General features: G+C 38.9%; 1 protein-coding gene across 5 annotated transcripts in view; it reads right to left on the bottom strand.

Annotated features, from left to right (window-relative positions):
* Window positions 1–25,957, bottom strand: part of astn1 (astrotactin 1) — a 330,603-nt gene that overhangs the window by 222,431 nt on the left and 82,215 nt on the right. The window contains exons 5-8 of one of the 5 annotated variants that reach the window (XM_034888865.1): window positions 25,236–25,385; window positions 12,268–12,417; window positions 10,508–10,660; window positions 6,030–6,197 (exon numbers count right to left, since the gene is read on the bottom strand). In XM_034888865.1, coding sequence (XP_034744756.1) covers window positions 6,030–6,197; window positions 10,508–10,660; window positions 12,268–12,417; window positions 25,236–25,385 — 621 coding nt within the window. The remainder of the gene's footprint in view (window positions 1–6,029; window positions 6,198–10,507; window positions 10,661–12,267; window positions 12,418–25,235; window positions 25,386–25,957) is intronic. The other 4 variants (XM_034888866.1, XM_034888867.1, XM_034888868.1 and 1 more) reach the window with 4 other exon arrangements.

Here is a 25,957-nt window from a genome sequence, read left to right as displayed (position 1 = left end):
TAACGTATTGGTTTATATAAACTCTCAACAATCAGCAAAGTAAAAATTTAATTTACATTCCAAAACTGTAATTAATTCAAATTTAAGTTTCTTCTTAGTAATGAGGTTGAGTTCAAAGGGCTCACTATTTAATTAAATGCTCTGCCCTTTCAACCTCATGCAATTATGCATGCAATATGCATAATGTTTTTCCTGAAACACCACCTGAATGGTGGGCACAGGAACTGAAAACAGCATCCTTAAAGCTCTGAACATTCAGTAATTGCTACTTTGCTGCTTTGTTAAATGTGCAGTAAAAAGAGCAGAGATGTTTGATACTAGAAAGGCAATTGTATGTGTTGAATGAATGATGATTTTAAAAAAGTATTGCTGGAGCAGCAATGAAATGACAGGAGCTGTAGCATTTCATGTAGATATGCTGCATAGCTGCTGAACAATGCTAAACGCCTCATCTTGCTTTAATTACCGTTACTTCACTCTAAGGTCACGGCACTCAGCTCAAACTTGTGTTACAATTGCAAGGTGTTACATACCCTAATTGCTAAATATGCAGGCGCTGAGCCAGTTTCTAAGGTTCACGCTTTATTTTCATCACGTCCCACCCAGCTATTTGTCACCTTTTAAAGCACATAGAACAGAAGTGTAGTTAGGGGCGACCAGACTGAGCAAGATGTCCAGATTGTCCTTAAAAAGCCTTGATCTGTTATGTGGGCAGCAGTGGCCTCACTGGAAGTATGTTTCTCTTCATGCATTATTGATGATTCCGCTCATAAGGCAGATTTCCACACACCGATCCATTACAAAGTCAACTTAATCAAGCCATTATGTTATGATGTGGGGACATTCTAGAAACGGGAAGAAGGTGGTGAAACCAGCCCGTAAACATGGAAGAACCATGCTTTTTTTTTTAAGATATTTTTGGGGGCTTTTCCCTTTATTTGAAAGTGGAAAGATATGAATGGGGGAGAGAGATGGGGGATGACAAGCAGCAAAGGACAGCAGGTTGGTTTCAAAACCTGCTTTGCCGCAGGACTCCGCCAACATGGTGCACTCTTATTGGGTGAGTTAGAGGCCGCCCTGAAGAACTACGCTTTAAAACTTCCCCCGTCTTGTTTAATGTCTTGCAGGAGCAGCACAGATATTGTTGCAGCACATTTTGGTTTTCATCAGTATCTCCTCCAGCAGAAATGAGGATTGGATTTAGGCTATCTATAGCACTTTTGCAATTTACCTGCAGCCCACACACATTTTCAATCACTCTCACTGTCCCAATGACACACACACACACACACACACACACACATACACACACACAAGTATATGTATGCAGAATGGTTTCATTACCAATGCATCATGTGAAGTAAAAAAAAAAAAAAAAGACAACCAGTCCTGCTGGTCCATACATCCTATTATAGAGTGGGCATATGTAGATTTGGGTGTGTGGGTGAGTCTCAGAAATGATTTCAAGAAAGGTAAGCATGAGACACACTGGCCCAGCTTTTAAATTCTTTTAAAAGGTCTCAGAACTATGTATTGCACAAGGGGAGAGACAGGCTGCTGATTGATGGATGCAAAACAAGGACATCACTCCCTCAACTTAAAACATGAGATGTCTTCCTGCACTAAGACTCTGAGTGACATACTGACAGATACAAGAAACTACTGACTCATTCTGGCCACCATTTTGTGTGTCCTTTAGGCATGTGTGCAAACAAATATGAATAGATCATTCTGATATGAACAGATATAAGCAACTAATATATTTAAGACCTAAAATTTATTTAAAAACCATAGAGAAAAGACCCTTTATAACTTCAGGCAGATTATTTTTAAGCAAAAACATGATTGCCAATACTTACTTCAGGCTCGTCTGATGAGAACAAAATAAAGGTGATTTTGATAAAATAACTCATTTAAAGTTTTGTTGATTCTTTTTTCTTTTATAGGGGTATTTTTGTATGTGAGAACCCAGAGGGCTACTGTCAACGCCTCTACAGCGACAGCGAACGTGTCATGTTTAGCGTCCTAAATTAAAAATGTTTTTTGATCTAAACTGTTAAATGCTGCGAGCTTAGTCATTGTATTAATATCTTCTGAATTATTACAAATGTGAACACAGGCATTTACAAGCATTTTTTTCAGATCCCATGTAAAAGTTTGAGATATGCAAGAAGAAAAGAAATATAAGATTAATTAGCGATTATTCGCAAGTTAACTATGGACAAATATGCGTTTAAATGCTATAAATAATTTTAATCGATTGACAGCCCTAGTTAAACCAACAAGATGTTTTATATTTTTTAATTTTTACAGGATTCCACTTTTTTTCCAAGTAAATTTGGAGTCAAAGAAGATAAAAATGTTTTCTCTGACAGATAAACTGTTAAAGAGCTTTTTCAACAACGGAATTCTGTTTTATCAGCACATTGGACTTTGAATGCGGCGTGTGACTTGAATAAAACATAGTTGTCAGTACGTGCACATTATCCTTAATCAATATGAGTGTTTTTATTTTCTGCAAGTATTTCATATAATATCCTACACATTGTTTAGATTTAGATAGTCTCTCATGTGTTCTGGGTTTTGTTTAATATTTCAGAAAAATATAAACTGGACCAACTTGATTCTTGATATACTTAAAGATCAGACTTGAGTTTTTTTACCCAGCATGCATCATGTGTTATCTATCAGCCAGGGGTTGCCGGTGAAGCCATTACAGTGAAATATATGCTGTACAACAGAAGAGGAGATAGCCTCTGGGCCTGAAAGAAACCCACCATCAGTCTATACTAATCCTAGCTTGGCTCTTCAAAAGTGGTGATATGTGATGTCCCATGTCGAGCTAGTGACGATTCTCTTCGACCAATCAATGTTCTGCCGTGTTTTTTTACTCCACCTTTAAGTATCATCTCCGCTCGCTAGAAACCTCAACCGAGCTGGTACAGTACCAGGTACATTCACAACCTTTTGCTAATGGAAACCCCAAAAAGAGAAAGTGGAGTTGAGTAGGGCAGAGACCGACATGTCGGAGGAGGGCTGGAATCTTTCTTAAGTGTCCTTAAGCAAGACACTGATCCCCAAGATGTTATGTGTCTGTCCACTGCTCCTAATGCTTAGGATGGGTTAAATGCAGAGATAAGATTTCACTGCAATGTACTGGTTGACTGTATGTGATAAATACTACAGGTTTCTTCTTCTTTCTACAACTTGTGGCTCTGCTGAGCTGTGGTCTCAGCACATTACCACATCTCAGCTCTGTCAGTGAGTAACAGCAAAATGGCATGCTGCAGGAAGAGAAGTGGAAAATTGACCACAATGCAGTCTGCTAACTCTAATTTACCAAAAAGTATTTAATCCGATATTTAATCCAATTTAATATAAAGCTTTGGCTGAAAGAACTAAGTGCATTTATATGAGATTGCTTATGGCACGTGTTGCAATGAATAAATTAAACTAAACTAAATTGAGCAGGGAAGTGGCTCAAACTGATTAAAGAGAACATTCCTCATGTTTCTCAGACTGGTCAGCAGTCCCGTTACCAAAACGTCTGTGACTCCACAGTCACATTACATCAGTTTATATAAGCGACGAGCAGATAGAGCTCAGTGGCATCTGGCGGTAGAGGGTGTCCACAGGTAGCCAAATACAGAACAAACATTGGAGGGAGCACAGCTTAGGCGATTTAACAATATATTTTAGTTCTCACAATCAAATGCATACTTACATCTCTTTACATATTGCTCTAGAAAACATTTGAGCGTCACTATACAGAAAGCTGAGTTTGTTCTGAACATCTTGATAGAAAACACATCAGTTATAATACCCTTAAAAGGTAAATTTAAGATGTGTGGAAATGCCCTTAGACCACAGAGGGTTAATAGAAGCTTTTATGAGTTGAGCTGTAATTAAACTAGACTTCTGAAGCCTTATCTGCGGTTGCGCTGTTCTGACATAATTACCCAGCAACTTCTTTCACACATATCATTTGGTTTACATTCTATGCTTGTTTTGTATTATTTTTGATTGACGTGTTTGGTTCAAATTCTGTTCTTATTGTTTATCCAGTCACTGAAACTGTTGTTGAAGGAGCTTTGACAAGTACATCACATTTTGACAAATACTGTACTCCTCAACCAAAAGCAGCGCACATATTGCTTTTATTATAGTGTTTGTACATGATATAATTAATTCATCTATTAAGTTTCAAATTTTGCTTAGAATATCCATTCAGGTTAAAATAGACATTGTATACAAACTGCCTGCTGTTACCTATGGAGTACAAATGGCGTTGACAGTGGAGACAACAAAAATGTAATAGAACGTTGTAGAAATGTAGTGTGGTAGATCATATGGATATTTGCTGCAAAATGCCACAAATTAAAAGTCAAAAGTATGCACAATGGATTCTACTGAAGTAAAGTAAAGATAAGGGAAAAGTACAGTAACAAAGTATTTGTACTTTGTTGCATACCACCACTGCTGGTGCTAGTTGTGGAGGCTTTTTTGCATGAACGGACGACGACAAAACTTGGAATGTCCCTCGTCTTTCTCAAACCACAGCAAGATAACAAGCCATTACAGATGAATGAGTAAACCACAAAACTGCGCTGGATCGTGCTATCGTGAAGCCAGCTTTGCACATACAAAACAAAGCTTCCCATTTTTCACAGAATTCTACAATTCAAAATCAGTTTACTTCAAATGTTGTAGAGGGGTCCAAGTTTGGCTGGCATCTAGGCTACTTAATAAATCAAATATGTTACAGATGTTGGGGAGGATTTTTTTTACCAATTAGAACAAACCCATTTTTTTTTGCCAATAACCGCAACATCTGTGTCTGTTTACCACAACTCAATTGATTCATCAGTAATGAATAAAAAAAGGGTTGTCCTCCTTAGCTGAGCTGTTACTGTAGCTAATCCATACTGCTAACGCTACAGCTTAGCTGAGGAGGATGTGTATTTGCATCATTGTCACAAGCCTCTCGTCCATAAGTACGCTTCCTTCTGCGCGCTGATACAGAAAATAGTTCCTACATGAAACTGCTCACAACCAGGTTTGTGGGTTATCTTGAGTAACCGAGTTACGATGTCTGGAAAAAGACCTACAGTAGCTGTTGAGTTTTTCAAATGTATACTAGAAGCCAATTGGCGTCTAGTTCCATTATATTGCAGAGTAGGCAGACACCTCCATGGCAACTCACACCACAACTATCTAGACTGATAAATATCGCTACAGGTAAGAGGAACAATGTCATATATTTTAGATTTTGTGGTGAAGTTTCCCTTTAAGTCTAAAGAATTGTTCGTAAGTTGGGCTGACAATGGTAAAATTCACTTTTTGGGCACATTTTCTTCACAATTTTACAAACAAAGGACCTTAGTCTTTAACACCTTCTTTTTGGTCAGTGTTTGTTGGTTGTCGACTTGTTTTGGTATAAAATATGATTTTTCACAAGCGTGTCAAACTTTAAAGAAGATATTTACAATGAAGGCCATAATTATGTACAGTCAATTCAATTTTACGTATAGTATCAAATCATAACAAGAGTTATCTTAAGACACTTTACAGATAGAGTAGGTCTAGACTACACTATAACTTACAAACACCCAATAATTCCAGTAAATCCCCCAATAGCAAGCATTTAGTTTGACAGTGGCGAGGATAACGTCCTTTTAGGGACAAACCTTGGACAGACTCAGGCTCTTGGTGGGTGGTAACAACGGCGATTTGGGGAACGATGAATAGTGTCAATTATTGTCACAATAAAGATAATGGAACTACAGCGGTAATAATGAATATTTCTATGGATGTAAGAGGTGGGGTCAAGATACCAAGGCTTACTGCATGTTAGCTGGTTAAGTTGCAAGCATGAGCCAAAGTTTTACCAACTGTAGCGTATTCTTCATGATAGTCGAGACGTAGTTAGTCAAGGTAGAGAGCCGAGCAATTCTTTATTTAAACTAATAATAAATAGGATTTCAATGGAAACATAACTGATACTTGTAAATGTTTTGTCCTTGGCTCACCTGTTTCCGGATCACACTGGTGCTCACAAGGATCCAGGAGGCGTCGTCCACACAGCTCGTTGACCCACGGCCCGCTGGCGTTCTGCTGGTAGTACAACAAGATCTGGGCTGGGTTTAGCCAGTCTGAGGCGTCCAATTGGCTCCCCTGCAGCAAAATATACCTTGATCCTGGGGAGGATGGACGAAAACACACAGAGTAAAAGGAAAGAAGATTCAGAAGGAAGAAAACGAGATAGATAGAGGGTTTAAGAGACAGAGGAATGGGATAGGAAGCAAAAGGATGTGGAGGTTGGATGATTACATGGCAGGTGGAAGAAGGGAGGGTGGAAAAGAAGGACAGAGTAAGAACAAATGAAAAAAGGACAGTAAGTACAAAGCAGTATGCATTAAAACATGAGACCAAATAACTGCAACTCACATGTTTGGACTGAAAAATCCTTTCAAAATATGTGTTTTTTTATCTATTAAAAATGTGAAAAGCAAGACACAATTTTTTGGACCTTGAAATTAAAAACACAGATGATTTAAAGACAACCAGCAGACAATTGTATCGCTCTAAACCGAACGAGCAAGGAGCATTTAAAAAAAACTTCTGAAGGCAGAACATAAATTATTTGATTAAAAAAATAAGAGGATTTATTTGGCTTCCAAATCAACCTGGCCCAACACTGCATTAAAGAGCCTAAAACCTAACCAAAATATTCATATTATTTAGTATCATTATGGCTGAGATCCAGCTAGGACAACAAACCTTAACAGATTAAAAAAATAAAAATAAGCAAACTCCCAGAAACATTTTAATGAAACAATACCTATAAAACCTGAGTAGCACTTCTGTTGGATATTATCAGTAACCACATGCAGCCACTTTGGTGCCCTGCAGCCAAGCACATACGACGGGTTGAGGAAAGCAACAGTGAAGAGGTTTGAATGGTATATGTTTATTTCCCATGGTGTTTAGATAAATATTTGCAAAGATTGAATAGTGATGGTTCCAACAATGTCATAAATAAATGAAGCCAATGTTCGTGTAGCTTGGAGGGCTTGCTGTTAACAGCAAAGGAAGGTCATTGTTTGACTGAAAAACCTTGTCTTCTATGTCCTTCCCACTGGTGCAGAGAGAAATTGTGTTGTAGACTTCTCTCCTAATCATGTGTTTCTTGCTGAGTCAATCACTTTACATACAGTGTGCATTTAATTCAATTATATTTAGGATGATAGCATGCAGGTTAAATTGTCTACATGCCCAGGTGACTGTAACAGGATAGAAACTTGGTTAAAGTTGAGGATGTGTAAGATAATTCGCTCAAACTCTGAAACTGTTCAGGCTACTTTGCACTTTTACTTAAAGGAAATAATGTCAACAATGTCACTCAATATCTAGCATTGTACAATTACTGACTTTGAAATCAACAAGTAACAATTGAATAAGTATTTATTTCAGTGCTGTTTTCTCCTGAACTCCCCAGGAATCTGTGCACAAATTGCTCTCATCTCACCCTGCGATGTGATGGGATTAGTGCAACCAAGTCTCACGCCAGTTCTTGAAATGGTCACATAATTTTGATTTATTATTTTGTGTACATGTCATGACTTTCGCGTTTAATTCGTGTACATGTCACGATTTTAAAACGTGACCATTTCACGAACTGCCATGACACTGGGGTGCGCCGGGGTGGTCTCTGGGAGACACAAAAAAAAAATAATAAATGCAACAACTTAAAATGTAACCAGCCAAGTCAAGAAGAACTGCTGCCACAGAGAAAGAGGCCAGGTGTCACTATACTACCCAATATTGCTGTGTTGTCTTGCTTTGCTGTGGGATGGGAGAAAAAAATGTGCTTTGGTTGATTGCCATTTTTTTTAACCAATCACAATCTGCACGGGCGGCAATAAGCACTCCGTACCGAGCCGCTGCTAAATAGTTGTGCTCAGATTGGCCAGATAGTCTAGCTAGCTGTTTGGATTTCCCCTGCTGAGATCCAAGGAGGAGTTAACCACATTCCTCATAAATCCACCAGAGTATAAAATCCCAACACAAAGAAAGCGGAAGGAAACGGACATCAGCAAAAATACATGCATCGGTGAAATTTCCTGCAGCAGCGGAGCAATCCTGGAAGTGGAATAAAGATATAGACTATCCACTGTGTGATCTCTGTAAATTAGCAGCAACACTCATTGACCAAAGCTGTCAGTTTGCCAATATGGATTGCACCGTGAATTTGCTAACTCAAACATATTTGATGACTTCTTGACAGGCTGTGTGTGCCTTAGTAGTACCATCCCGGTTGATGATCACTTTAAAACTAGAGCACAAGCTGCAAATGGCCAGACACATCTTGTTTGCCTAATTGCGGAGAGTCATAAAACTGCTCGTAAAAACCTTCAAACTTAAAGGCCAATCAGTAATGTTTCTTTTTTTATGGCACATTTTAACTCCTATTTGATGTCTTTTTGCAATTGCGGTATATATGCAGATCTTTGTTTTTAAATCATGAAATTCATGGAAACATTAATGCATTGTGGATGTATGCAAAAAAAGAGTGTAACTAAAAAAATAAAAAAACTCATGTAATATGAAACTGGAGCCAACTCCAGTAATATATTCATCATCACGTCAAATGTGAATCTCACAAGAGGCCACGCATCCATGAAAAGACCTCCAGACGTGGGCACCAGGCTTAATAGCTGTTTTAAGCACCACTGTACAACACTTGTACAACAGGGTCTGAATAGGGCTGTCACGCAGACATTTAGCAACATCGCATAAGATATTTATGAGTAGGAATTGCTTAATAGCTAAAACACTTGAAAAACTAAGAAAAAACATTAAAGTAATAACTCGCTGACATAAACCTTGTATAAGTATTGCCTGACTGAGCCACTATCATGGCTGTAGACTCTTGGGATTGTTTGTCACTTTGTGCTAGTCTTGCATTACAATACCTATCGCCACAGCGCTGTGGAGTAAAGTCTGGCTACACCACAGATACATTGTAGGGGATAGGTGAAAGAACTGCTCTAGGTTGTTTGCGTTTCTTTAAACCAATCACAATCTTCTTGGGTTGTGCTAAGTTCTGGACACAGCAATGGTGGTTCTGCAAAATGGTCTCAGGAAGAAACTCGTTTTAGTGGAACATTTGTTCAACAAAGAGATTTAGAGAACAGCAACACACAGAAAGGGGACATGTAGTCTGTGTGCCAAGTGCAGGATGTCAGGCGTTGTCCTGAAAATGTACTTTTGTTGATTGAGCCTACTTTGCACTGGCCTGCAGGCAGTTTTCCCTCTTTATCAACCTCTAAGATTGTCCACCATTTGGTGAGTTTCTATGATCAACATCCTTCAAATGTTATGAGCCACTGAAAGATTGAAATGTTCAGGATCTGGCAGATGGGCATCCAGGAGTTGGTAGGGCAAGGGACAGCATGCAACAAAGGTCCCTGGTCACTATCACTATGAGGGAAACGTAACAGTTTAGACCACTGGGACACTCCAAATCATAGTTTTAGATGTACTATTAATAAGTCTCAGGCAAAACACAGATGGTACTCAGAATTCTATTTACTTATTTATTTAGATGGTAAACCATGATTATATTTCTATTTTAGTCTCCAAGCTAGCCGTGAAGAAAAGTTTGTCCTTTCTTATCTTGAATAGCAGTTTATTATTCTTACTGCGTAAACAGACAAACATCTCCAGATGATTACTTTCCCTGATGTTAAAGGCACGGAGAAAGCTGTGACTCTACCTTTCTGGGCTTTTCTTCACAGTATTTGAAGGCAGACAAACATGCAGCTGTTGGCATTAATAGCTTCTTCACCAAGTGGTAGATTCCAGATTTTCATCGGATTTACCATGACATGAGATTGTGGACACATTTACGGAAACATTCTAAATCGATCCCATTTTGGAACTCAACAAGGCAAATTCACCATCTTTCATCTTTCTTTTCAAAGTTTCCTCCCTGGACACCTCCCTGGAATGTTAATTTCTCCCTGGCAGGCCAGCATATACCACCGCAAAGCAACTGCGCTCCGAATCAAATCAGACCTCCAGATGATAGATGAGTGAGCCTAGTCACAGTCTATAATACAGTATATCTGGACTGCCAGCTCACTCCTGTGATGGCTGAAAAATGCCAATGAGTGAGCGAGAGTCGGAGCTTGGTCCCCGCGGTGCTTTTATTTTATTTTTTTTCTGCAGGTGCTACATTGAAATTCATTAGCGAGGTGGTTCAACATATCACAAAGTACAAGGGGGAAGAGTGATGGAGGGTTAGCTGCGGGTGGTCACTGCGACCTGGCCTCAATGTGCTCTGATGCTTTGAGGGCACATCTGTTGTGTCGTCTCACATGGGAAATGTAAGGAGTGGGCAGTCGGCCTGGCATTTACCTTTGTCTTTGAGAGAGCAAAGCAAATCGGCAGCTCGACCGCAAAACGCAGGCACTCAGAGAAATAGCGAGCTGAACTTCCTTACCGTCAGCAATGAGGTGCTCCGGCACATGTAGGATTACCCGGACAGCGAGGGTGCAAGACAGGTGAGAGGAGTAAACCAGGCCAATCACGCAGCTGATGACACTGATCAGAGTCAGGGTGGTCTTATTGATGGGGCTGCGGGGGGAACCTGCTGCTGGAAGCAAATGCACAAGGAGGGAGTGGGGAGTACAGGGAACAACAAACGATACAGGTATATGAAGCAATGACAGCATTGTACTCCCCCACATTCCCTTTATACCATAAACATACATGCAGACAGACACACAAATATATACACACACACTGCTTACACAGGGAGTCATTTCACAAACAAGCCAAAAAAATGAGCTTAGTAGCCATGAAATGGACCCTGGAAATATTAGCATCCACACTGAGATGTGGGGGGTGAAAAAAGAGACATGGGCTGAAATAAAAGTGGTTCAGAGGTTGTTTTGCAACCTTCCCTCTTTCCTCTGCTCTCGCTCTCTGCCAGAGCCAGAATGCCCCCCTTATCTATTTTACTCCAGAGTGCAACCATAGACTGTAAAAATACACAGAAAGTGTTGATTGTGACCCACAGGGGGGCACACACACACACACACACACACACACAGACACACACACACACACACACAGTGACCTTGAGTAAAGCCACTCACACTTTGTTTAAAGACGTTATTTTTTCCCAGGCAGAAGAGCTCCAAATTACATCGTCACTTTTAAATGACTCTGGCAGAACTTTCTCACACAGAAGCTGCCCAAGGCAATCCTTTAAACAAAAGCCAAAGTAGAAAGCTGACTTATCGTATTATGTATGAAGCTAGTTTATCCAATCAGGTAAATTACCTGGATGTGGGGCATTAAATTCACCTTTTTTAAAAGTTCATTTTCATGTTATTTTTTCTGTACTTATGACCAGTAGTCATTGGGCAATTTTTTTTAAAAGTAGAATGTTTTAGTGTTCTCAACCCCCACCCTCAACATTCCTCTGACATACTTGATACTTAAAGACTTCACACCTCACAGATCATTCATTTTCTTTGGATGTATGTAAACATCATAGTTTGGGCAGTTTTGGAAACACCATTATTCTATTCTCGCTCTAATTAAAGGTGTTGGTTACACTTCTGGAGGCATCGCCATATTTTGACACCTGTGCACATGACGGGGGAATAATTGGCTCAGAGGCATTGTGAAGGCTTGTAACGCCTTCTGACAGCAGCTATTATTTTGAGGGCACTGTCTCTTTATTTATTTTCCCGATGTCTCTCTTCCACGCCCCATTACTGTACATCAAAGCTACGAGAACATGGCATGCTAATTGATAATGCGGACTGCACTACTTCACTTTGACACATTTAAATAGGCTCCTTAGAAATAATATTTGTATGTAATATTATTTCAAAATATTGTTTTATTTCATGTCATAAGATGCAATCAATATCAAAATATTCTGCACCGAACACTTTTGATCTCACAGTCTTGTTTGATTTCAGTCAACAAGAGTGTTTGCAGATGCACTGAGGTAATTGTTACATGCTCACAACCACTGTGACAACACACAACTATGTACAGTACATCCAGAGCATACTGTGTACACAAACTCCATATATTTCCTTTAGAAGTCAAAATCATGAGAACACACAACACTGCAATCAATCTGCTATATGCACTGTAAAGGTTACTTGTCATGCGTCATGGCAAAGGTAAAACCATCAGACGGCGGGATTAACTGTCTGTAGGTGTATAAATCCTCCTTACCCCCTGAGCCCCACGCGCTGTTGGCGTTACCATTTCTCATACCTCGACTCCGGCGGCGACTGCGGTTTGGGTCGGTGTAAAAGGCCAGCTGAGGCTCGCTGTCTGCCTCCGTTCCAGAGTCCCCGTCTGGGTTCAAGAAAGTTGAACCCGCTGTTGGATTCACACATAAACACAAATAAAAGATACACCTACAATATGAAAAAAAAAATAGGTTTTGGACCATTGGTGGGGGATTTTTTCCTTGAGTTGGCCTCATAGAGATGGCAAAAAGGGCAGCCAGAACTAAAGATAAACCCGCTTCTTGGTTCAGTTTTGTTCAATCAATAGTTGAAATGTTAGCTAATGGACATGGAGCCCATTTTAGGAAAATCTTGAAAAATTACTTTTTCCCCCCCTCAGCATAGTGATTTGACTTTAGCTTCTGATTTAGTCATTGCATTTACTGAACTAACAAGAGGACATTATTCTAGATCCTTAAGTGGACTACTTTATTGGGCTAAAAAAATAACTGCCATGACGTCTTCAAAGAAAATGAATCCAGACAAAACTTCCCAGCAAACGTAGATGCACAAGTGGATGTTTCAAAGTGGATCTTACACATATCCGGAATGGAAGAGAATTGATATACTAATGTGAAAATCAAGTTAGTGTTGATCTCATTTGCTCCTAATTATTGTTAAGGCGGTGGAATACTGTAGGGTCAATGGTGTTGAACCGGTCTGAGACTGAACTACATGGCTAAGGACAACAGCCCATTTTTTTGGAAACGCAATTGATTCATTTTAGTGGAATGGCTGAAATTAGTGAATTTGGTCAGGGGGGTTAATTAAATTTACTCAAGGCTTTTAAGTAGAATTCAACATCAAAGACCTTTGACATGCCACTTCACTTTATGTAATAACTGAAACTTCTTGACAGGGCGGCCTTGGCATGGAAACCATCCAAATGTGTATTATTTGTACAGTATATGTATATATGTATATGGAAAGCTTATACAAATTTATGTATCAGGACTGCAACTTGTTTTTAATTTTAAAAAACAATTATTATAGATTTAACTGATACTCAAGTAATGTGATAATAATCAACAATCAAACCCAAAAATGTTACATGTACAATAACAAATGGAGAAAAGCTGCAAATCCTCACATGTAAGAAGCTGGAACCACTCATGTTTGGGGCCTTTAGGTGAATAAATGACATCAATTATCAAAACAGTATATGCAATTTATTTATAAATCAAATTACTATTCTTTTTCAAAACTGCTACAAATATTAATTTTACTATTTATACACAGAGCATTTTGGATAAAGACATTTTTTTCAGGATAAAAAGAGTCACATCTTTTAAACAAAATGTACATTACAAAAATTCTAATAGTGTGAAAGTATCTATCTTTGGCACCTTGACACGTTTGTGATGAATACAGTTGGCATTCCAGAAGGTCAGCAATAATACGTTGTTACTAATAGGACTATTTACAGGAAAAGTGTGTAGGAAGGCTTCATCAACAAATGAATCCATTTAAATATTAAAGAGCCGAGGGGTGACCCGATCGAGCGACTCGCACTGAAATGCGAGTCGCTCATTCGATTCCCTGCTGGCCTGACCTGATCGCTGCATGTCATTGCCTACTTTCTCACCCCAGATTTCCTGTCTTTTTCCACCATAACTAACAAATAAAGGCATAAAATGGACAAAATGTAAATTAAGAAAAGTGTAGCTGAAAAAACAGTGGGTGACACACAGTTATTTTAACTGTTTTCATTTTGCAATTCAATAAAAATGACACAGCCATTCGTGACCAATTCTATTTCATAGGAAAGGAAGGGTGCAGAATAAATTTGGAAATGAACAGCTTTGTTCAACAAGATAATCCCACTCAAACCATTTAATTTTTCATCATTTTGGTGAGATAGTAAATGTCCTTCTCCTGCTTCAAAGTAGGAGGCAAGTGAATATAGACTGTCTGGTTTGTCATTTAAAGCTACTGTACAATATTATCTTAAAGACAAAGAACAAAAACTTCTCCTATAGTACCATATGTCCACAATGTACTTGAGCTAAGTGTGTTTTAGCAGAGGCATTAGCTATGTTTAGAGGGCATGTATTGAAGTTTGGCTTACAAGTGTTAGCGGATTGTGAATCACAAAGTAAAGGGGAAATCCATCAAGAAGCAAAGATTTGCTGCCTCAGTGGGATATATGTGAACTGAAACAAAATTCTGCTAACATTGCTCAGTGACAAGAGCTTTAAAAATCCCCAAAACAAGACACAGCGTTTGATTAAACTAGAGAGGATCCCTCGAAAAGAAATGGGGGAATGAAAACACTGTTGGAATCAATGTCAATGTGACAAAATGAGGATTTTTTCACGACAGCAGCTTCATCAGCTTTTCACATTGTTGGTTTTAGAACAATATGCACTGAAGAAATGAATTTATAGTGTAAATATCATTGACAGCCATGACTATCTGACGGCACAGATGTTGCCGTTGCTTTACTTCCCAAGTGGGAAGGTTTTGAGGCCACCATTGTTTCAGCAGCATTTCACACAACTGATTTAATAATAAAGCAATTCACTGCACACTTCACCCCCCCCCCCCAATGTTTACCGTCAGGGAACAACGACCTCTGGAACATTATTCAGTGTACTATTAAAACGCTGCAGTGAAACAAAGACAAATACAACCTTCATGCTGTGATCGGGAAAGACAGAGCTACTTCTTCAAACCAAACATACAATATGTTTTAATAAGTACAAAATAAGAACAAATAAGTAGACTTTAGTTAAATATTCCTCATTAATTATATGTGACACAAAAACATCACGTTCTTAAAAAAAGAGGGGTCTTACTGTGTTACATTCCCCATTTGAAAAACAAATTGACTTCCTCTGAAATGATTTGAAGTGTGAATACGTGTGGTCCTCCATGTTTCCTTCTTCAAACTTGCCTGGGCCGGGGAAGTGACGATACCCATTAGCAGCAGCTGTACGTCAAAAACGCAAAAGGCGGAGCAGTAGAACCTGTACGTCCCTTACCAACTAATGTACTTCAAGATGGCGCATGAATATGGAGCATCTACCCCAATTCATGCAAGCGCAAATGTAAAATTTTCAGTTTGTGAACGGGCAACACAGATTTGTGATAATAAACAACTACAAACGTTACACAATGTATCTTTAAGGACTCACAGCGGCTCCATGCGTATGCTCAAAATCAAAACCTAAAGTAGAAATGTGTTAACCCAATGCATAGAGCATAAATAATGGATCAGGGAATTACCAAATGTTTTAGATAATTCACTAAAACCCTAAAATGTCAAGCTGCTGGTAGTGATTGAGGAAGATTCAGGGCAAAGTGAGCTTTATCATCTGGGGACCATTACTGTCTGTACAAAATGTCATGGCAACCTATTAAACAGCTGGTGGACTGGCATTGACAGGACGACAATGCCACGCCTTGAGCGACTTCACTAGTGTAGACAGTAAAACTAAATAAATAAATCACTATAGATGACTAAATAGCAGGATATGATCAGACAGGCTTTCAAGCACATGCAGATTTGACTATATGTAAGTTCAACTGTAGCCAGCTGCACAGATAAATTACACTCATCTTCTAGCATTACACTATGTATTCTGTTTGGATCATTTTGGACCATGGTGAACAGGCATGGCACTTTGTCTGAACTGCCAACAAATAAAATTACTTTAGATCATTTACCAGACACTGCAGACCCGTCCAAAGCCTTGAACCTGCAAAAATGATTTTGCACATTTTAGTGAAGGATGAAACTGAGCAAAGTGTTAGTTAATACAGGACACCGAAGTCATATGCCTTGATTAGTTAATATTCCTATCAGACTCAAACCAATCACAGCCATTCTTCCTTCAAGGCGGTCCTTTTAAATGTATCTGATCCCTGCTACAATGACGCTGCTTCACTCTCTTCTGCTGCTGCTGGCAATATTTTGTCTCCACCTTACTAGTTCAGAGTCCTAACATGACTCAAGCTTTAAAATGGTTTTCAGTGTTTTGCTTTTGGCTCACTCTTTTTTTTACCCAGGGTGTATTATACATGGTGGTCACAGTTTTAGCTTAGCATGCTGCTTGGCTGGTCCAGGGAGCATTAACAAGAGCAAAGCCATCAGCGGCAAGCACAATTGTATTTCCATTCATTGAAATAAATAGTTACATCTATGACGAGAGTGTTGCTGACTGAAGTAAGTAGTCTTAGCACAAATGCATGGCTGGATGTTCTATGTTGTGCATCAAACATCATTTATATTTGTTCTTGCCTCTGTAAGAGCTTTCCAAAAGAAGGTTAGGAACATGTTACCCTCCGATGAAAAATATAGATTTCAGTTACCTGTTACCAGTTGGAAAAAAGAACTACTTAGCATTGCAAATTTGTTGAATGCCAATGTTTACATTATTGCTATGTCCATATTCAAGGGTAAATTATTTCAATGAATGTAGCCTATGAAGATTTATCCTGCAGCGGATAGACAGCTAGCTCTGCTGCTCTTCTGTAGATGAGACACTCTGGCTTTACAGGGGATAAATAATGTTGTGTTCTGATTGTGCAGCAAGGTCAAAAGGTTTACCAACAACAATTTGTCCTTAAATGGCCAACAAAATGGTAAATATAAAAAGCAAGGTTCCAGCAAGCTTCCCAGTACTGTACAATAAAAGCTGACCAATGATCACCTAAACTAAATACAACTGGTGCATGGGATTTGGTCCCATGTTACCAAACTTCACTTGAATGGATTATGGGATTCCACTGGTCAGAAGCAGTAGTCAGATAGGGCCACATTGGAATGAGACTTTGGAATAGCACAGTCTGTTAGAATATCTTTAGTGATGAAAGGCAAATAGACTTCAAATAGGCAGCCCACAAATCATGCAAGAGGGTGTCCCTAGACTGAGTGGGCTCAGTCAGAGTACAGACTCAGTTGAGGAATTTAATCAAGCTAAAGAACTCAGAGGCAAAAATGTCAGAGCAACAAAATGGATATTAAAAAAAAAAGAAAAAAAGAAAAATCGGTATTAGAAAAGTGTCACATCCAGACAGTATCGATGACAGAAAATCAGAAACAACATTTATAAAACTGACAGTTTATAAGTCTAAGGCAGATAAAACACTAACAGGGATTTTTCACTTTGATAAGTTATGTGCCTCAAAACCTTCTTAACAAGTCCAAATTCATTTCAGACCATTTATAATTATTTGTAAGAAAACTATCCCTTAATGAAGACAGACATAGCTTACTAACTACTATGTAAAAGTATTTTGAGTAGTTGTTGAGACTAAAAAAGTGCTATATAAGAACAGCACATAATGTGTACAATAAAGTGTATTTGATATATTTTCTGTCAATGAATTTATAATTTTGAGCATAGACTCTAAAAAACACTGGCTGTTGATGTCATGTTGTAGATGTCACTGACTTGCCCATACCAAACCCAACATTAAAGCCATTATGTAAAGAAATATACTATATTTTTGGAAAATTAAACCATGTAAACTATCCTGGAACAACCTCAAAATACAATTATAAACCTGAAAAGAGCATAATATGCGCACTTTCCACCTGAATGACACTTGAAATATAAGGTTGTGTCCCTGCCTGGCTTACAGAAAATAAAAGTGCCTTCTGAGGAATCAAGACTAAATCACACACAGCATGCATTCACCAGCCTTCCCTATTATATCTGAGCCAAAAGTTGCTGCACTCACTGCTTCTAGGAAAACAAGACAGGCCCCAATAAGTATTTACTGCATGATGTTCAGCCGCACCTCAGCATGCACAAGTACCTCTTATAAAGCAAAAAAAAAAGGTTATGTCCAGTGCTCCACATCTCTATAAATATGGAAGGGTGCTCGAGTTGAGTAAGTGAGAGGGTAATGACACCAAAATAACAATCAATCATGAAGGAGGAAGTGGCCTTCTAAACAAAACAACAGTATAGGGATGTCACAGCAACATAAAAAATAACCTTATTTCATGTAATTCTAATGAATTATCTGCAGGCTTTCCCACATATTCAATTCAATTTCAACGGTTGTCTCACAGCGCGTTTCAAAAGAGCGGGTCTAGACCGTACTCTGTGATGTTATTCACAGAAACCCAACAATTCCCACCAAGTGAAAGCACTAGGCAACCCAACCAAACGTGTTGAGCCTGGATTTACACAATAAAACAAATTTCAAAGTAAAACACCAAGGTTGATGGTGATTTTGACTTCTCAGCTGTGTCTACAGCGAGAGACGCAATCAGGCAAACGGAGAGAAAGACCAGGGGACAAACCTGGGACGGCGCAGATGCTCTGCTGATCGCAGCTGGTTTGACCTGACAGATTGGACAACATGGCCGCCAAAATAAAAATAGCTCCGCTTCACCGGGCTTCCGTGTCCGGTGTGTTTTGGCTGTTACATTGCCTGAGAAAAACACAACTCTGATGTCTATTGCAAATAAACGTCTAAAAATCTATTTAGAATAAATACAAAAAAAGATTCCTCCTGCCTGAGAATCATCCTGTTTATAACTTTTCTTTATTAACAAGTAACCTAGTGATTGTACATTTATAGCTACATTGCAAACTGCTAATAGCTAATTCAGCATATTTTTAATGGTGCAAAATCGCCAACTGTAAACAGATAAGGGGCTCAAAAGAAAATATAAGTACCCTACATGTAGCTGACATTACAGCCCATTTGATGAATTTTACAGGGTCTTGCTCTACTGATGGCTTTCATTTATTCTCTCATTCCCAACTACGCCTATATGTTGGTTTAGCGTGTTTCTATCTATCAATTTAGCAAAAACATTTTGCATTTAGCTCCAAAAAAAACAGTAAGCAGCTCTTAACATGGACAAAAAAAAATAAAAAATCAACTTTAAAACACAAGTACGGGATTAAAAATTCCAGGAGGACCGGTGAGTTAACAAAAAAACTGTAATTATTGTGGCTATAATTATCACCGGGCTGGGGGTTAATTATTACCCACATATTAAAATCACTGATCAGCGCAGGAATGTTAAAAACACCCCACCTCGTCTTGAGAAATAAATCCTGTCCAAATGGGGCTTACGTTGGGATAGGCAACCTTTGTCATGTATGCAGAAGTACAATAACTCTAACATAACATTAACCTTATCCACTCATTTAGACATCATTATCATCATTGTATCTCATGATCCACAACTAATTAGGAATAAATTATACACAAGCTGAGCAATAATAATCATGAAATACTGATGGGGGCCTGCAGGCCTAGGGGCTGCTCTCTTCACTCACTCTGACATTGCTTTCTCCCATTTGGCAACTTGGGTACTTTTAGTACCTTTAGAGGTAACACTGGAGTCCATTAAATGTGCTCACATATGGAGTGAAGACTGGCACTTGGGCATCTTCAGCAAAAAGGTAGAGAGTCATTACCTTACCCACCTTCTCCTCACACATTCACAGAGGTTGTCCACTGAGGGCAACAATAGCTCTGTCGGTGCATATTTTATGACAAAGATGAAAATAGCTATCTGGAAAGACCAACAACAGCAACTCAAAACTGCATGGAACACCTCTAATTGGCTGCTTAGACAGCCTCATTCCTATGCAGCTGGCTATGGAGAATACTAACCTGTACCTCAAAGTAATGCAATTTCAAGTGTGTGTGTGTGTGTGTGTGTGTGTGTGTGTGTGTGTGTGTGTGTGTGTGTGTGTGTGTGTGTGTGTGTTGGCTGAGTGTATTAGGAAGCAAATCCTGTTTTCATATAGCAAGCTGAGGCGACTGATACAACAATTACAATGACTGGGCAGGAATCTTTCTGTTACATCTCTTCTGTTTCATAGTTTGCACTCTTGCAGTCAAAATAGAGAACATGCAACTGAATTAATGAGCTTACCAGCGGTGGCGCACTTGTTGGACTGTGCAAACACAGCGTCCCTCTTTCATTCTTTCAAACAGTTTCTTGAAAAGGTTGTTGTAGCAATATGCGCAAATTCAAAAACCTGGACAAACAGACATGCAAGTGATGTCCACTGCCATCGTTAGCCATTAACTGCATCAGCGGGTTGGCTGGCTCGGAGAGAACTCAGCAGACAAAAGGTTTGTCCCAACTCTCCCAGGTGGAGTCAAAATGTAAGACTGCACGAAAAGAACTACAAAACATAACATAAGAATCTAGACACTGTGGATTACTTTACAGACTACAAATACAGACTTATATCAAGTTACTTTTGGACTGAAAAACACAGGATCTTTAGCATTATTTGGTAGAAGTGTTGTGTATTAGGCCTACAAAGATCTCTGGTAACAATGTCTTGCTTTTCCATGATAATCCATTGAATTTATATGGATTGCTAACAATTTAGACAAGTGTTCGCAAACAGTGTCAGGAAGAGAAACATGACTCATGGCAATAACTCCTCTGACTGTTTTTTGATAAACCTGGTTATGTTTAGGAACCTATAACTACAGTCATTATTAAAAGAAACCAATGTTGATTGTTGGTATATGAGAGAATGTGAGCAGCAGGTGGATGCTTTGGATGCCCAATCATCCATCCTGACCTACACAACACTATGACAAAAAAACACTTTTGCCTTTGCTTTGAAGAGACAACCGTAATTATGCACAGGGCCACAATTTTTTCCCCAGCTCTTTTAAAACTATGAGGCAGATTTTTACAGTATGGAAAGTGGTCATGGCAGGGTAAGCAGCAGAATTACAACATTCACATTCTAAAGTGATCACTAGGCATGTGTGCTTCAAATATTTGATTGACCAATGCAGCACTGTGCCAGATGACACTGCCAGACGGTCCTTCATTTTTTTGTGCGAGAACCCCTGCTGTGCCAACAGTCTGATCTCATTAAAAGGTTTATTTATTTATTTATTTTATTTTGGGACGCACCCAGACTAATTTCTGGGAAATAGCTGGGAAGGTAAACGTTGCTGTGTTGTTTACAGTTCACTGAAACCATATTACAGAATTTCTGGGCAGTTAAGTTTTTAATATCCCAACACCGCCATTTGGAGCTGGCAATGGTGCCTAGTGCTGCTTTCTGTTGGGTATTTGGGGCATTCACTCTTTGTTTTCACCCTCTATCATTGATAAAATAGGGTTTACTTGAATGTTGTTTTCCTCCTCTCTGTTTTTACGATCCAAGCTCTCATAGGTGGAAAGCCATAGTGGCTGCAGGTGTGCACCAAAGAGAAAAAAAGGGGCTCTGAATCAAAAAGCCCAAAAGTCCTAAAAGTTGTGTTGGGTTTCTACCAAGCAAGAATGAAACGTAATTAAAATGGATGAGCGCTCAAACAAATACATGGGAGATCGTTGTGACACACAGGCTTAGGCTCTGATGTTGTAGTTGTACAATTACAATCCATCCTGACAGTTTGTTAAGACTTCTGGATTGGACTGTGCACTAGGCACTACTCTTTTTTTATATTTTTTTTATTTATTTTTTTATTAAAATTTACTTCTGGAATTTCTCCACAGTGCCTGACACCGTATAATAGTTTTTTCTTGGGCTGAGAATAAACATTTGTGCAGCCAAGTGTGAAGGAAAGTGAATTATGATCTGAGGTCAACTAAAAACTTCCGAAATGACATTTTGAAAACGTAGCTGCCTTCTTTTTTTGTGTGTGTTTATAATAATAGAATACCGTCTCTCCATTCCATGAACTTATAACCTCTCTCTCTTTCTTCATTTTCTGTATTCCTTAATCTCCTTTCTTATAGTACAACTCCTACACTATCACAGCTTAGGCAGTCAGAGGTGAATACGAGCAAAAAAGGGAATTTATGATGATGCCAGTGGTGAGTACAAATGAATCATGCACAAAAAGTACTTTGGATTAGTATCAATGGGAATATGGAAAAATATTAGTTGGTAATATTTGTTGGTAAACTAAAAAAATAGTTGGTAAAGAAATACCACATAAACACAGAGCTGTACAGTATATGCTTGAGGGTTAACATTTGCTCAATGGTGTTTTAAGCCCCCAACGTCGACTTTCAGGCAGCGGTGCAATTGTTGACTTCAAGGCACCTAACCCTAACCATTGCCTACTCCTAGTGTATTCCAGGCAGCGCTGTCTGGAAGGCGACGTTGGGAGCTTAAAACACCAAACACCTTCACAGTACATATTTTTGGCGTTTTATTGTTCAAAGGCCATTCATCTCTCAGGGTAAAATGGATTCCATCACTGGGTTTATCCTCAGTGTCCTGCGAAGACATTACGTATCCTGAGTTTTTCTAACAAAGCCTTCTATTTTTATTTTTTTACTGTATTATTGATCACTTTTGTCCAATGAACAGAAAATGTCTCAGGGTCCTTGGGACTTTTCCAAAGGGCATTCATTATGTCAAACCAGTGTGGTGGTATTCAATGACTCACCGTGATTTCTTACCTTCTACTGAGCAGTCAGAGACAAACCTTTTGTAGATGTGTGCTGCTGGGCATTGATAGCAATGCTCCTGTAATTTTGAGCACCTAATATCTCCACTCCATGCCTAATTTTCACTGAAATATTTTCACACTAGAAACAATTCAGGTTTGAGCGTGCCATGGCATTTTAAGTGATTTTCGTTGATGCTGGGTAGATTAAAAAATAACTAGGAATTAGACGTAACGCTTTCCATGATGGAGCAGCCTATGCACCTAAAAGGCAAACTTAGAATGAATACAGTATATATCTCCATATCTCCATAGCGTATCTCTCTATCAGTCAGTACAGCTTTCAGGCATAAGCATAATAGCATAACAGCAGCTGTATTTATTAAAAAGATTTACTATTTAAGGCTTGACATGTATTTTCTTCTGTTCTACTTGTGTAACTACAGGGTTGCGTGGCGTGCTTTCAGTCCTGTCAAAACACTTGTGACCTACAATCAACATAGGGCTGAAGCGCGTCCCTGTGTGGACACAGGCATATCACTGAATTTGCTGTTTGTCCAATGCGCTGCTTACAATAGGCCCCCAGTGTAGACAAAGTTTACATTTACAACACAAAGAAAGTGAAAGTAACGGACATTTGTGTGGGGACATGTGTCGGAATTTCCGGTGGCAACGACGCAATTCCTGAAGTGGAACGTTGTGGATATAGACTAGGTGTATTCTAAATTGCATCACTGTTGGCATGAGAAACAAAAATTTTTTAAACTTTACCTATTTTTTTTAATCATTTTGATGGAATTTGAATAGTCTTTCATGAAAGGTGGTTTAAAAATGAAACACTGAATTTTGAATTTGTGGGTAAAACATTAAATCCAGGAGAACTACTGTTTTTTTCAACCTGTGTCTAAATGACAGATGGGAACAACAATCTACGTCACTGGTCCAGTATTAAGCAAAATCGCTGCAGTTGGCATGCAACATGCTACAATGTAAGTTAATTGTCCAGCTTGCATTTATCTTTACAAAAGAGCAGATTCTCAAATATTATAAGTGTCTGATAACATTATTGAAGAGATAGACCTTAAAAACCTTTTTGAGACCTGAAATCTGAAATCACTAGCACTAAACACACCACCAACATTTCAAAAAGCAATACTTTTAGTGTGTATAGAGTAAACATATTTTCCCATGTAAATCGGTAAACTTTCAATCAAAATTAGATTTGTGATGGTTGTAAAAGTGGAAAAACGACCAAAAACTCCGCCAGTCTTAGCTAATGTCTCTTGTAGTCAGGTGTGTTTAGCAGTTTACAATGTGGTAGAGCAGCAAACTGTAGCTTCAGTGTTTCTATCACAGAAGTGGTCTGCAGTTAAGCTTGTCCGTAGTCAAACAAGCAGCCGGCAGAGCAGAGCGGAGTCTCTGGGACCAGAGCAGATGTAGTAACGTCTCTTGCGAAACAATGTCTGATCATTTTAATGAAATGAGCTTGTTTGACCACTAGACCAGAACACAGAACCAGTGACGGGAGTACCGGCGTTATAAATAACGTTACTAACGTCGTTACTTTTTTCAGTAATGAGTAATCTAATTGGTTAATCTTCCCATCTTAATAATGCTGTTAACATTTACGCCAAAAAATGCAGCGTGTCATTATAATTGAAGCTGTTTTTTTTTCATCTAACCAACTTGATCTCTGAGCCGAGGGGGAAAACTTTTTTTCTTTCTGGGTTTGTGGGCCGTGCACGAGACAAGCACATAAATGCTGACGATTGGCTGAGGTTGAGTAAAATTTCATGGTGAGCCAATCAGAGCTAGAGTTGGGAGGGTGTTCATAAGGCACGCTTAGTCGGACACATACCAAACAACACAAGCAAGTAAGTCAACGAGAGACAGGTATGGCGTTATGAAATCAAGGAGAGGAGGGGGGGTAACTTTCCGTGGTCAGCTATTTGCTAATACTTTCTCACTTCTCCCTCGCTCTATTAACCACGCACATTTTTTTGTATCGATCAACTAGACATAATATCTACATACATAGCATTTGATTGCAGGCTGGTCTCACTTTGTCCCACAGCAATATTAAAAGAGTTTAGGTTTGTGTACAGTTTCTGTTAATATTCTATTGTATTAAGTGTCCATTTAATTATAATATTCAGATTTATCATAAATAATTGAACTTGCACAGGTATTTTATATTCCGTTAAAAAGGGGTGGAGAGGGGGGTCACATTTGAGCATTTAAAAATGTACTTGAAAGTAACACATTAGTTACTTTCTGAAGTAACTAGTTACTAGTTAGTTGTGAAAGTAACTTGCCCAACACTGCACAGGACTTTCTTCCGGTATTTACTTTCTTGCTCCCGCCCCCCGACATATGTGACCAATAAGAAGGCTAAGTCACCAGGCTTTTACCTGACAGCCACAGTGTAAAAATATAACAATGTTCATCTGTGCTCCTGGTAGGCGGGTAGACTCGTGGACCGATGGTGTTAAATGTGATCCATTTCCTTCTATTCTCTGTGAGAGGGTTAATCTATGGGAGAGAGTGACTCACCACGGGTGTTGCTGGAGAGACGTTTGCGTTGGCTGGTGGAGGTGTTGTGTGGAAGCAGGGTGTTCTGCTGGTGGTTGCTGTCGATTGGACTTGTGGCAATGATGTTGTCCTTGTATTTGTTCATTAGGGCCAGCTTGGTGTTGTCACTCACTGTGGAGAAGTCGGATTTTATTACAAACACAGGGAACTACAGTAAAAGTTAGAAGAATTAGAGGCACAAACTAAAAGCTTTCTCTCTGAAATGAGAAAACAGCCAGTTGGAAAAAACGTGTTGTTCTTGGCTGAAGGAATTAAAACAAGTATTAAGTATATTAATGCTAAGAAAACACATCCAGCTTGCTGTTTACTGTGCGTGTTTGTGTTTGTGTGTCTGTGTGTGTGTGTGCGTGCGTGGCATGAAATTAAAACTCATTAAGGTGATTTACAGAACGCATTTAAGTCTCAGCGGATGAAATCATCAATGTTGGTAAATATTAAGGGATGAAGTTCCTGGGAAATAATTTTTAAAAACTATATCATGGAACCTGATTTCTCTAATAAAACAAACACTTTGTTCCAGACTGAAATATCTGTACAATTATTAGATGAATGCTGATGAAATTTTACCAATAGAATACTTTCTAATGTTTTGAAAAGGTTCCAACTTTAACTGTTGAAATTCACTGGAAAATATATGATTTTCTCGCCTAAATTTTTACCCCCTAAAACATGCTGCAGTTTCC

This window comes from Etheostoma cragini, chromosome 12 (assembly GCF_013103735.1).
Source record: "Etheostoma cragini isolate CJK2018 chromosome 12, CSU_Ecrag_1.0, whole genome shotgun sequence".
In the NCBI taxonomy this organism is placed as follows: Eukaryota; Metazoa; Chordata; class Actinopteri; order Perciformes; family Percidae; genus Etheostoma; species Etheostoma cragini.
This window is presented reverse-complemented; position numbering and strand designations above follow the sequence as displayed.